At 39.9% G+C, this 14222-nt stretch overlaps 1 protein-coding gene across 1 annotated transcript; it reads right to left on the reverse strand.

The window, feature by feature from the left end:
• Positions 1–880: 880 nt before the first annotated feature.
• LOC115425106 (probable G-protein coupled receptor 21) lies at positions 881–2622 on the reverse strand. Its single transcript, XM_030142459.1, has one exon. The coding sequence runs from the start codon at positions 2198–2200 to the stop codon at positions 1127–1129; it is 1074 nt and encodes a 357-aa protein (XP_029998319.1). The 5' UTR covers positions 2201–2622; the 3' UTR covers positions 881–1126.
• Between the last annotated feature and the right edge of the window lie 11600 nt (positions 2623–14222).

The following is a 14222-nucleotide window of genomic DNA, read 5'->3' on the forward strand; positions in this document are numbered from 1 at the left end:
ACACTAAATATCACTAATAACAACATGTGCTTTGTCCAAATTCCTCCCATTTTCACTCTGAACGAGTAAAATAAATAAATAAACCCCGTCATTGGACCCCTAACCTGCACATCCAAGTGGAAACACATCAGTAAACTTGTACAAGTAGAACATTTTTTGCGTCATCAGTATTTCAACCCTGAAAGACAATTTGCAGAATTTGCGTTCAGTTTTTTTTTTTTTTGTTTTTTTTTGCATTTTCAGTGGATCGCACAACACCAGCCGTGTTGTACTCGCCTTTTTTTTTTGCATCTGGAGTTCACAAAAGTCTTTAAAAACCCTCCAAACCAAAATGCGAATCCTTCAGTCCATATCAGATCCAACATATCGTTCAGACTAAAACTCCAATCGTGACCTGGTTTACGGAGTTATCGGATTATTCAAGCGATCAGAAATATGTGTTGGATTAAACTGAAAATGGGATCCCTCAGGGCACCATCTTAAGCCCTGTCCTTCATATGTTTACATTAATGAATTTTCCGATGTAGGTCTAAATATGTACGCCAATGACACTGGGCTAATTTCACATCATCCAACCAGATTATTCTAGTGATCATATAAACAGTAAAATCTGATTATGAGAAATCAGATTAACGCACCTGATTTCTGCTGATGTCTTCATGCACGTATACCTTTTAATTTGATTTGTATCCTTTACATGTGTAAAAAAAAAAGAAGAAATCAGACCTAACATAGCCAAACAATAACAGGAAGTTTGATTCTACCTTCACTACGTAAGTACTCCAAAAGAAATCCGATAATGGACTGAAATGTCTAAACCAGGGATTTCTGAAGTGCATGTAAATGCATCACATCTGATTATTACAATTATCTGATTACTCCCAATTACGTGGCTCAGTGACTGCGTCGTCACTGCTTCACAGCTTCATTTGTGAAAAACCAGAGGGAACTTCAGCCTCGTTTCCATGAATCAACCTCCAAGTCGACCAACGGGCGCCTTCCTTGCGCCGTCCTGCAGGGGTCCTCAACGCATGTCGTTGCGGGACAAAAACCCCTGTGACGTGTGCGATGCATCCGACGGTAAAGCACTCCTAAAGCGACCAAACAAATCCATGGCGGACAGCGCTCATACTTGGCATCGTGAATCCGGTCGGGGGCTGACGGGCACCAGGGCCTTTTTAGCGTCCGTGCAGCTCAGACACGAAGGGAACAATGGGCTGAAGAGGCGACCCAGACCTTTCCGGAAGACGCTGTTGGACAGGCTGTAGATGAGGCAGTTGCAGAAGCTGTTGCTGATTGCCAGCCACGTGGTGAGGAAGGACGCCACCTTGTGTTGGTACAGCCCGGCGCTCTCAAGGAGGAAGTAGAGGATGTACGGCATCCACAGCACGTAGAAGACGCTGGTGATGCGGAACAGAACCATGGCGTAGCGCTTGTCCGGACAGCCCTCGCAGCGCTCCCCTCGCTCGCCTTTCTCGCCGTCCAGTTGCGAGCTGAAGCGGGCGTGTCGCTGCGTGATCTCCCTGGTGTGCTGTCGACAGATCCGGAAAATACTCCCGTAGGTGAAGCAGACGGTGAGCGCCGCCGGGGCGTACAGCACGGCCACGATGAAGGTGCTGAAACCGGGACTGGTCTTCCAAGAGTCGGCGCACCATTGGAATATGTCGCCGTGGTAACCCGGTTTCCCCCAGCCGAAGAAGGACGGCAGGAAGATGAGGGCGGAGTAAACCCAGATCAAGACGATGCACACCCGCAGGCGGCACGCGGTCACCAAGGTGGAGTACGACAACGGGCGGGTAATGGCGATGTAGCGGTCGACGCTGATGCACGCCAGCGACGCCATGGAGACGCTCTTCAACACGGACACCATGTAGCCGAAAACTTTGCAGGTGAGTTCCTCGTTGAGGTCTCGGAGGTAGTGAAGCAGGAAGAGCGACGGCACCAGGCAGCTGACACCCACCAGCAGGTCGGCGTAGGCCATGGTCTGGATGAAGTGGCTGGTGGTGTGGTGGTGCAGCAGGGGGGCGCAGTGGAAGACAAAGATCACCACCAGGTTACCGCTGATGATGAGGACGGTGAGGAAGAGGATGACGACCACCTCCAGCACGCAGGTATCCAGGCTGTGGGAGTAGCCCACAGCGCCCAGCAGGCAAAAGGTGGCGGCGCCGCTGCTTTGGTTCACATTGGAAGAAGAGTTCATGTTTGGACTGGAGGAGGAAGAGGAGGAAGAGGAGGAGGAGGAGGAGGAGGAAGCTCAGCTAGAGGCAGCCGGCATCCTACAAAGCCTCTTTACCAACACTTCTAGAGACGCAAAGTTGCCGCAATTTCAGGTAATCGACCAAATTTGAGGGGCTGGAACCAAACGCTTCACGGACTGAAGAAGGTTTTGCCCCAGACTACGTCACACACGTCTGGTAAAACAAAAAGTAGAACAAATGCAGCATTGTGTTACTGTTTTGGAAAATGTCTGGGAAGTTTTTTCCGCAGATGAAACTCCGGAACAGTAAACCTGTTGCTAACACAGTCATGCTACATCAAAAATCACCGAAATAAATGTGGCTCCCTCAGACTGAAAATGGAAAAAAAAACAACAGCCGGAGTCAGTGAATTTTAAGGATGTTTCCGCTGTTTCTTCAGTACGTTTATGCTCCTTCACCTCCTAAACCGGCGTTTGATCTCCAGAGGCTTGGCTTAAAGCAGCAGTAATCTGTCAGCGTCCACAGAACGCAGCCAGGCGTCGCCATCGTACGCCGCATGTGTTCGACCACCACAGGGAAAAAAAAAAAAAAAAAAAAAGAAAGGATCCCCGGTGTTGGACGGGGGAGATGCCAGTCTGATGCTGCAGTGCAAACCATCCTCCCCTCGCTGTTTGTCATCCGGCGCCCCCCCACCCCCTCCTCCACCCCCCCCCACGACCCCCCCCTCCTTCCTCACTTCTTGCCTCCTGTGCTGTTCTGCTGCTGCTTCTTTGTAAATCCTGAGGTAAGCACTCTGCTCCAGCACCGAGCCACCAGAAAGAAAACACCAGAGCACTTCCGTTCCTTAAAGAAGGGGAGGAGGGGGGGCGACGACGCAGACCTGATGTGAGACCCCCCCACCAGGGACAGTCCAGTCCAGACCAGCAGAAGGAGCAGATGCAGGTCCTGAAGCTTCTGGACTCTGACAGAGCAAACTCGCTCTGCTCCAGTAGTGGTAATGATGAGGAGGATGAAGATGCAGCTTCTCCTCCCCCTGCTCGCTCTTACACTCCTCTACTCCCTCCCCTTTTCTCTCTCTCTCTCTCTCTCCCTCCTCTTTTAACTCTTTCCCCAGTATCTGTACATTAGTGCTGGTGATACCACATGATTCCATTAGTTTTGTGGCATTTATATATATATTGTTTGTTTGTTCATTTATTTATTTCAAATTTGTATTAAAATCAAACAACAAAAGGATTATATAAAAGAAAGTCCAACATTTGAAAAGGAGCAGGAGGAAGTTTAACTTGTAATCTACCGCCCCCTTACCCCATCCTTCAACCGACCCAAAATTCCACAAAACACTAAATTTCTGTACATATCAAAGATAGATTGTCAATTATGCAGCAGCATATCACATTTAAGTAAACTCTGTCCTTTTTGTAGCAATAATAGTGCACATATCAAAAATAAAATAAACTCTGTCCACTTCATAAGAATAATACACATATTAAAAACAAAAGTAAACTATCCGTTACATTACATAACATACTGTTAGACTTAACCTGCTCAGACCTAGCTGTGGGTTTTCTGTCCATGTTTGTGGACAAGACTTTGACAACTTCATACAACACCCCCCCCACACACACACACACACAAAAAAAACTGTCCACCACAAAGGACATTCCATTTTTTCTTTTTTTTAAACGCATCTGAAAAAACTGTTGCATCATGATGTTTCCTATATAGGCAATTATTGAATAAAAAAAAGCCAAAACTTGTACTTTCTTGGGTCTGAGGAGGTTCAAAGACATGTCACATGACAAATACTGTCCATTTAACAGCTTTAATGTGCAGAACCTGGGGTGGCCAAACACATAAATAATAAATAATTAACATAAATATTAATGAAAATATAAAAGTAAAACACAAATAATACATACAAATATGAATTAAATAAAAATGTCAAAATAAAACACATAAATCATAAATAATCAATACATATGGATTAAATATAATAAAGGAATAATATACATGAATAATAATAATAATTAAAAAAAAAAAACATAACTTGAATATATTCATTGAGACCTACACATTTCACATTTTTATGACAAAACAAAGTTAGAAAAGAATCAAACTGACTACAATTCTGACTGAACTGTATGGAGTCAGGAAGCTGTCAAAATATACATGTGCATCAGACAGATACAGTATGTGTGCACATTAGACCAGAGTTGTGCAAAAAATTAATATTTGTAAACTGTTGAATGAGTTCAGTCGTACATAAAATGTATTGTCTGTATTTTATCAGAATACGAGTGAAGAAGTTTTGATAGAATTACAAACACGAAATCCAACCGTACGATTGTTCTTTCTCCATCGAATCTGAATTCACCAACAGGACTCTACTGTCCCCACTTCACAGACATTATTTCTGGAGCAGAGGATCCATGGATTCAGACTGACCAGGAGTTCAGGTCCAGATCAGGTCCAGATCAGGTTCCAGGTCAGGTCCAGATCAGGTTCCAGGTCAGGTCCAGATCAGGTCCAGATAAGGTCCATATCAGGTTCCAGATCAGGTCCAGATCAGGCAGGATCAGGTCCAGATCAGGTTTCAGATCAGGTCCAGATCAGGCAGGATCACTGTCCAAGATGGATGATGGTGTCAGAGAAGGACACCAGGTCCAGTCCAACCATTAGTCTGTAGTTCTGTCAACAGTGGTCCTGGATGATCCTAGACCTGATCCCATATCACAGTGGTCCTGGATGATCCTAGACCTGATCCCATATCACAGTGGTCCTGGATGATCCTAGACCTGATCCCACACCACAGTGGTCCTGGATGATCCTAGACCTGATCCTAGACCTGATCACACACCTGGGACGCTGTCCTCCATAGGACGACAGACAACAGGGGGCGGAGTCATCCCCTGCTGTCTGTCATTCCTGGATAAAACCAGAACATGTGGTGACTGTTCAGAGGACGGCCACAGGTTGGAGCCCAAACATGTCAAAGGTACAAATCTACTTTTAGTTTTTTTCATGTCTGACAAAAAAGAAAAGGAAAATCTATAAAATGATGAAATGTTCAGGTTTGTTTGTTAAACTGATCATCTTTTCTCCTGTTTCCTCCTCCTCCATCTCCCTGCATCCCCCCTCAGAGGAAGCCCCGCCCCCTCCAGTCTGTCCACCAATGAGCCGCCGGCAGCCTCTGGTGGGCCCCACCCCCGTCCTGGGCCGACCACGTGCACACACGTTCCCGCCCCTGCATGCTTCCCCCACATATGAAGCCGACCATGGAAACGCACGGACACACGTGTTCAGAGACATGACGGGGGATGTTCTGCACATGTGCAAAGACGCACGCGAGCGCAGAATGAAGACGGCAGGTCTGTAGATGAGCGGAGCAGAAGCCCTGCAGCTACCGGCATCCGACAAATGAACACAAAGAGCAGAGAGGACAGGTGGAAGACAGGAAGAAGAACCCCCCACCCCCACATGTGCATTAAAACACCTGCTGAGGGTCCACATGATGCCTTCAGGGACCGTCAGGTACACAAAAACCACCGCAACCACTGGATCTGTCACAACTGTTACATAATAACGTCATTATTTCAGTTCAGTTTTCATGTTATATCATGGATTGTACTATGTCAGAATTCAAAAGATGTTCAATTTTTAAATTCTGATCCATCCATTAAAATCATCCCAATGTAGACGATGTTAAATTCCGACACTAACAAACATTTAACATTTAAAATCTGACCTAGAACCAAAACATAACTATAATATGAACCAGTGTTGGTGTTAATCACTGACATATGACAAAATGGAGAAATAAAAATAACTAATACCATTTATTTGTAGAATATTGAAGATGTTCATGTTTTTGCAGCAAAAAATATGATTTGTTTACATTACAAACATACGACCGTGTATTAGCGCCACTGAAGAAAATAAAAACACTTGTTACTACGAGAATAAAGTCTCAAAATATCGAGATAAAACCCTGAATTTCACGAGAATGAAGTTGTATTATTATGAGAATAAAGTCGTAGTTTTAAAAACCTTATACTTTAACGAAAATAATGTCATACTTTTATGAGATTAAAATTGTAATATTTTGAAAATAAATTCACAATAGTGCGATAAAAAGTCATAATTTATAAATCATCAGCCTTAAACCTTGATGATGACAGTTTCCACTTACAGCGAACACAACAAACGAAGCATCAACTTTTACTTCTGTTGGAGCCGACGACTAATGCTAATGTGTTGATGGTGGGCGAGGCTAATAGTTTCAGTATTTGGTGGGCGGGGCAAATAGTCTTAGTATTTGTCCTCTGTACGTAAACCTCAAATGAAAGTCGAACCTCACAGAATGTTCCCAGTTCTACATTATCAGACCAGTGGGTACGACTGGATTCTGTAAATTATATTTTTTCACCTGTTTTTAAATTATGACGTTATTCTCGTAATATTATGGCTTTAATCTCATAAAAGTACGACATTATTTTCATTAAATTAAGAGTGTTTTTAAAACTAAGATTTTATTCTCATAATATTATGACTTCATTCTTGTAAAATTATGAGTCTTTTTGTATTTGACTTTATTCTCATAAAATTACTGGTTTTATCTCAATATTTTGCGACTTTATTCTCGTAGTGACAGATGTTTTTATTTTCTTATGCGGCCCTAATACAGCGTTGTACAAACATGTCATTTAAAGGGTTAAAAATATTGAATATTTGCTATTTTTTGTTTATGGCTGAAGTTGATTAAATACAAAAAAAGGTTTTAAAAAAAAGTTAACAAATTGTATGAAAAAAAAATTCCTACACTAACACCCATCGACCAAGTGAGTACAAAATACACACTGACACATTTAACATTTGACCTAGAACCAAAAATAATAATAATATGAACCAATGATAGATGAAAAAATAAAAATTATAATCAATACCATTTATATGTATTTGTATGTATATGTACAGTGTGTGTGTATATATATATATATATATATATATATATATATATGTACACACACACATGCACTTATACATAGATAGACAGACAGACAGACAGACAGACAGACAGACAGACAGACAGACAGACAGACAGACAGATAGATAGATAGATAGATAGATAGATAGATAGATAGATAGATAGATAGATAGATAGATAGATAGATAGATAGATAGATAGATAGACACAGTATGTACATGTACGATGTAGGATATATATATGTGTATTAACAGCCTGTCCCTCATTGGACTCTTTGATGGACCAGTTTTGGTCCACAGTCCACATGTTTGACACCTCTGCTTTAACGTCTTCTTTGTTTTGTTATATTTTAATGTCAAACGTCACTTTTTTTTATCAGAATGTTTGTGTCATGAGTCTGTTCACACATAACAGGCAGTAAATCAGAGCTGATTTTCCGAGTTTTCCAACACAAAGTTAAAAACCAGTGGAACAAACACGATGGAACACGATGGAACCAGAATAAACAACCTTTAGTCACAATATTTAGTCTGAGCAGAGGTGGGAAGTAACCAAGTAGAAGTACTGCATTACTGTACTTTAGTAGATTTTTTTAGACATCTGTACTTTACTTGAGTATTTATTTTTCTGGCAGCTTTTTACTTTTACTCCCTCCCCTTTTGCATACATATCTGTACTTTCTACTCCGTACATTCTCAGAATAGGCTCGTTACTTTTTCAAACTAAATGGATGTGACAGTACGGAAAATATGTCGCTTCAGATGGAAAACCAGAGGAGAGGAGGGACTGACCTGTGATTAAAGGCACTGTCTGCACAGTAACTCACTTTTAAGGGCTGTATTTCTGGCTAAAACACATGCCATCAATAAATCTGTAATCTGTGCTGTTCAGTGACGTCTGTGGGCAGATGTAAACAGAGGTGAAGCTCACTGCAAAATCTAACAAACCGGCTGCGGTGAAACCGTCAGTTTAGATGAACATCATCATTAAATGTCCTGAAAATTATTTTCATCCATGAATTTTTTTTTTGTTTTTGCTTCCACTTCACTTAAAAATTTTTTTTTTAAATATGTAAAAAAAAAAAAAAAAAAAAAAAAAAAGGTAAACATGCAGTTTTACTTTTTACTTTTGTACTTTATTACAATTGAAAAGTAGTACTTTTTTACTTTTGCTTATTTTTTTTCTCCCACTTCCTTTAAAAAATATGTGAAATACGATAAAAAAAACAAAACATAAAAATGTAGTTTTACTTTTGTACTTTATTACAATTGAGAAGTAGTACTTTTTTACTTTTACTTATTTTTTTCACTTCTGCTTCACTTTAAAAAATATGTAAAAAAATGTAAAAATAAATAAATAAATAAATAAATAAATAAATAAATAAATAAATAAATAAAGGAAAAATGTAGTTTTACTTTTTACTTTTGTACATTATCACAAATGAGAAATAGTACTTTTTTACTTTTACTTAAGTAAAGGAGTTGAATTAATACTTCTACTTTTACAAGAGTATTTTTTCACATAAGTAGCTGTACTTCTACTTAAGTACAGAGTGTGAGAACTTTTCCCAGCTCTGAGTCTGAAACACAAATGAGGTTCAGGATAATGTAGTGAAGACGAGTGGAAGAGCATCTGCAAACAACAGCTGAGGAAGATGATGATGAAGAGTTTGTGTAACGTGAACGTCACATGAACCAAAGTCAGCCAGAGGAAAAAAACACACACACACTAAACACATGGTTATTTCTGTCCCAAATACACTCCTGTGTGTTCTAGAACCAGTTTCATAAGCGTACAGACCCAGTAACACTTCTGCTGTGGTCCATCCACAGCTCAGTGTTTGTCCAGATCGAACTGTTTTATAATGATTTAACACCATTTATTATGATATTATCCTCTGCATTTTGTACTTTTTCAGTGTAAATCCTGCATTTTTCTATATTTAATTCACTGATCATGTAGATGTTCGTTAAAACTCAGAGTAAATTCAAAGGTTATTTTATCAAAAACAGAGAAAACTGAAGAAAAGTGTCTTTTTCAGTCCAGTCTGTCATGAACTGAACATAATCCCAGTGTGTCCATCCACTGGCACTGATCCAACTGCATGGGTTTGACTGGACAATCAATGTTGGAGAAGCCACAAGGACATCTGTTTATTTATTTATTACCTTTTTAATCACCATAATTATTTAAAACTGATTGGTCTTGTTAATTTTGTGCATTATTTTGTTCATCTTATCTCATCTTATCGTCTCATCATTCTTAATTTCATTAATTATTTTCTTCATTTATGTTCATTACCTCCCCCAAGGACAGTGGACAGAGGTTAGGTTGATAATTTTGTTCAATTTGTTCATTATTTTGCACATTTTCTTGATTACAGCAACTTCCAATTTCAAATAAATAATAAATAAATAAATGTTTTTCATTACTTTGACCGTTTTTGTAAATTTTGTTGCTTATTTAATCATTTTTATTTTATTTTAGAAAATGTTTTGCTTATTTTTCCCACATTATTTAGAATCCCCCCCAAAAAAATTTTTTTTACAAGAATAATGTCGTAATTTAAAATCAGGTAGGAAAAACATAATTTACAAGAAAAAAAGTCATACTCACTCGTCACATAATGTATGTAGAACTGGAACATTGTGTGAGGTTCTACTTTCATTTGGGGTTTACGCACAAAGGCCAAACACTGAGACTATTAGCCCCGCCCACCAAATACTGAGACTATTAGCCCCGCCCACCAAATTCTGAGACTATTAGCCCCGCCCACCAAATACTGAGACTATTAGCCCCGCCCACCAAATACTGAGACTACTAACCCCGCCCACCAAACGCTGAGACTATTAGCCCCGCCCACTAAATACTGAGACTATTAGCCCCGCCCACCAAATACTGAGACTACTAACCCCGCCCACCAAATGCTGAGACTATTAGCCCCGCCCACCAAATACTGAGACTATTAGCCCCGCCCACCATCAACGCATTAGTCGCCCGCTCCAGCAGAAGTGAAAGTTGATGCTTTGTTTGTTCCGTTTGCTGGAACTGGAAACTCTGTCATCAACAAGGATTAAGGCTGATGATTTATAAATTATGATTTTTTATCGCACTATTGCAAATTTATTTTCAAAATATTACAACTTTAATCTCATAAAAGCACATTATTTTCATTAAATTATGAGTTGTTTTTGTTTTGGAAAACGACTTTATTCTCATAATATGACGATTTTATTCTCAGAAAATTATGGGTTTTATCTCAATATTTTATGACTTTATTCTCGTAGTGACAAGTATTTTTATTTTCTTATGTGGCCCTAATACGCAGTCGCACAAAATAATGCGACAACAGACTTTTTTAAAACCATCAAATTACTTAATTTATAAAATATTAGTAAATAATGAGCAATGAGTACAATTATGACTCACTAATGAAATGTTTGAATATTAGAGGTAGACCGATATATTGGACGGTCGATATATCGAACCAATATAGTGATTTTTTCAATATTGGCCTTAATTTTTTTTTTTTTTTTTTTTTGAAAGGTGATATTTGATCAGCTGTAAAAATGTTATTCAACATTTGATCAAGCACCTGTGTGGGCAGCACTTAAAGTTCAATAAATGTTAAAAGAGTGCTATGTGTACGTGTATTAATAATTTCATTTATATTGGTACATAAAAATCTTAATTATCTGAGTGTTTAATTGTATTTTACAGTCAATGTGTCTTAAATAACGGTTGTAGATATCGACCATTGGCTGACCAAATTTTTAAAAAATTGTCGTCGGCCATAGAAAAACCCATACCGGTCGACCTTTATTGAAAATATTAATATAATTATCACCTTAAGTTGTGCCTGCTGCTGTGTATTGTACATATTCAAAGGTTTATTTTATCATATGCTAGTTTTTATTCAGTTTTATTTAGCGTTTATCTATTTTATTTATTATTTTATCCTACACTGTAAAAAAAACCTGTAAAAAAAACGGTATTATTCCGGCAGCTAGGGCGCCAAAAAAAATACTGTTAAATAACAGAAAATAAACATTTCATTAAAATATGATAATTTTCCATAATTAAAATACAGTTTTTTGCCCTAACTTTACATGAGATTTTGCATATTTTTTTTACTCTTTAATGTTTAATAAAGAATATTTTCATGTATTAAAACAATCAAATGACCTATATACATACATATATATATACATATATATATATATATATATATATATATATATATATATATATATGTGTGTGTGTGTGGGTGTGTGTGTGTGTGTGTGTGTGTGTGTGTGTGTGTGGGTGTGTGTAAATATGTATATAAATAATTTTCAGTGAGACTCAGTTGTACAATCCACTGATAAAAACTGTATTTGGACAGTTTATCAGTGCTTATACATGTTATACATTCACAAATATACATTTATTCAACATTTTTGTTGTGAAACCTCCTGTAATTACACAAGATATTTGTCAATGAACAAACAAGTCTGGTTAAACTGACAGAACAAATACTTCTTTTACAGTTTATTGTCAGTAATTTTATCTTGCTTTATTATTTTTTTACAGTATTAAACTTTAAATTAACAGTTTAATCTCATAAATAGAAAAGAATATTTGTGAAATTACGATACATTTGCAAATGTATTTTAAAGCTCTACCGTATGATGTGGCATTTTTACACTTTTCTTTTGTCATCTTAAAATGCTCCTAATAAGTGTGTGTCAAACTAAAATGTAAAAGAAATCCACCAGGTATTGAAACTCAAAAATGTTTAATTCTCATATATTTATATTAAAAGTCTGACCAATCATTTTAGTCGGTCCGAATGAAATAATTGGCCGAACCTGGCTGAGCCTCCTGTCAATCATCCATTACGGCCGTCCAGCATCCGATCCATTATCTCCGTCTCACATCCGACATGTGTCCCTCTGAATCTGACGCTTCACTGGCGCTGCTTCTACTGACCACTGACCACAGTCTACTGTCTAGGATGTGTATGATAGAACTGACATGCACATGTGGAAGGGAAGAAACGGATTTATGAACAGAAACGACAACTGAGGGGCACAAACGGGAGTCTGATGAATGAAGGATGGAGATAAAAGTCCGGAAGTCAGCTGTACTGGACTGAACAGGTCTGCATAAAGCTCAGCTTTTATGACGGTGGGACTCATACATGTGCATGTACATGGTGTCACACATGTAAGATGATGTAGGATGATAATTGTATGGACTATGGAACTTCAAATGTCCACGGAAAATTCGCGGAGGCCGTGCGTTCACAGTGCGCGCGCCCATCCCCTGGGCACTGCAGTGAAAACACTGACCCAGTACTGCACAGACCAGGTCTACTGATGGACCAGGTCTACTGATGGACCAGGTCTACTGATGGAACAGGTCTACTGATGGAACAGGTCTACTGATGGAACAGGTCTACTGATGGAACAGGAGCCGCGGGCCTGCGGCAGGTGGATGATGCATCTGATTACTGAGGGAGGGGTCCGCAGACACGCCAAAACGGACCGGACCTCCGCCTCTGCTTCCTCCTCCGTTTCCATCGCGCATCAGGAGAGAGGAGGAGGAGCCTCAGAGCTCAGGCAGAGGGAAGGGGGCGGGGCTTTGGAGGGAGGCGGGTTGTTCATGTTCAAACTTTTACTAAGTGCTGTGAGAAATGCCACATCAGTAGGGTAGAGCTTTAACTGTATTTTTCTGTGAAAAAGAAAAAATTTCTTTAAAAAATGGAAATTTTATGGTTATTCACAGTTACAGTGTTTTCATGTTATTTTACATTTGGCATGTAAAATCACAGTCTGTTTGTCAATTCGTTGATATTTTCCTGTATCTTAAGAATACAGGAAAAATCTGTAAAATAAACAGTGAAAAGTCTGTTAAACTACAGATTTTTTTACTGTGTATTTCATGTGTAACTGTATTTCGTTGTGATCACGTCTAATGATCACATGACAATAAAGCGGTGAAAAATCACCGATAACAGTCAGATGTTTTTTTTCTAGAATTTCTCCTGGAAAGCACCGAAGGAAAGCTGGGTTTGAACGGTGCCGTAAACACAAAAGGCCAAAACAGTGGAAGACGCGCCAGGTTTTCCAGCGGCGTGCGTCACCACCGAACTGCTGATCGACCGCATCAAACCAGCGCCGCCACCGTTAAACAGAGCCCCCATTCACCAGCCCAACATATGGTGAGTGCAGAGCTGGAAACGCACTCAGCGGCCATGTTTACGCCTGGTTTATGTTCTGGGGTCAAAGGTCGGGGGGGGGGGCACATCTGCCGGGGTTATGAGGCTGAACATGGAGGCAACACAGGAACAAGCGGTCAGTGTCCGATGCCGCCTGAGTCTGCACCGCCGCCGCCGCCGCTGCTGCGTTGCCAGGCGACGGGCAAACAGCCGGCAGGAGGAGCCACCATGTGACCCAATGTGATGTCTGTGACTGGAGGCCAGGTGGGCGGAGCCAAGAGATCCAGACCGTACGGTTATGGCACCGGCCCCCGAGCTACAACTGTTTCAGAGCAGAGTCACATTTGATCTGTTCAAACACTGGTGTGCATGTGTTCTGTCAGGTTCTGAAATACACTGAACACTAGAAGGAACAGGAGCGCACTGAGGACGAGGTCGCAGAGTTTATCGCAAACATTAAAGACGACGTTATAAGAATATGTGGAGGTAAAAAAAAAAAACCCAGTAGAGTAGAAAAAAAACAGTTCCACTGTCCCTGAATGTCAGCGCCATCTTCAAAAACTACGTTCAATGCACAAGTCGGATTTTTTGTGGTGAAATCCGATTTTTCTGTGTGTTCGTTCATATTTCATATTAAATGCGACTTTTATCAGTTTTGAGTCTGAACTGAATGTGACCCTGAAGTGACCCACATGCACTAAAGAGGTCCTGATGGAATATGAGACCACGCAGACACACACTGTGTTTACAGAAGGAAATATGGAGGACGAAGAATTATGATGTTTGTCGCATTTCAATGACGTAAAGGTCGGATAAATGCGACCTTGATGTTCAG

The sequence above is a fragment of the Sphaeramia orbicularis genome, chromosome 9 (assembly GCF_902148855.1).
Source record: "Sphaeramia orbicularis chromosome 9, fSphaOr1.1, whole genome shotgun sequence".
In the NCBI taxonomy this organism is placed as follows: domain Eukaryota; kingdom Metazoa; phylum Chordata; class Actinopteri; order Kurtiformes; family Apogonidae; genus Sphaeramia; species Sphaeramia orbicularis.

Coding starts and splice junctions, on each gene's coding strand:
- LOC115425106 (XM_030142459.1), bottom strand. CDS start 2,200: ATGAACTCTTCTTCCAATGTGAACCAAAGCAGCGGCGCCGCCACCTTT.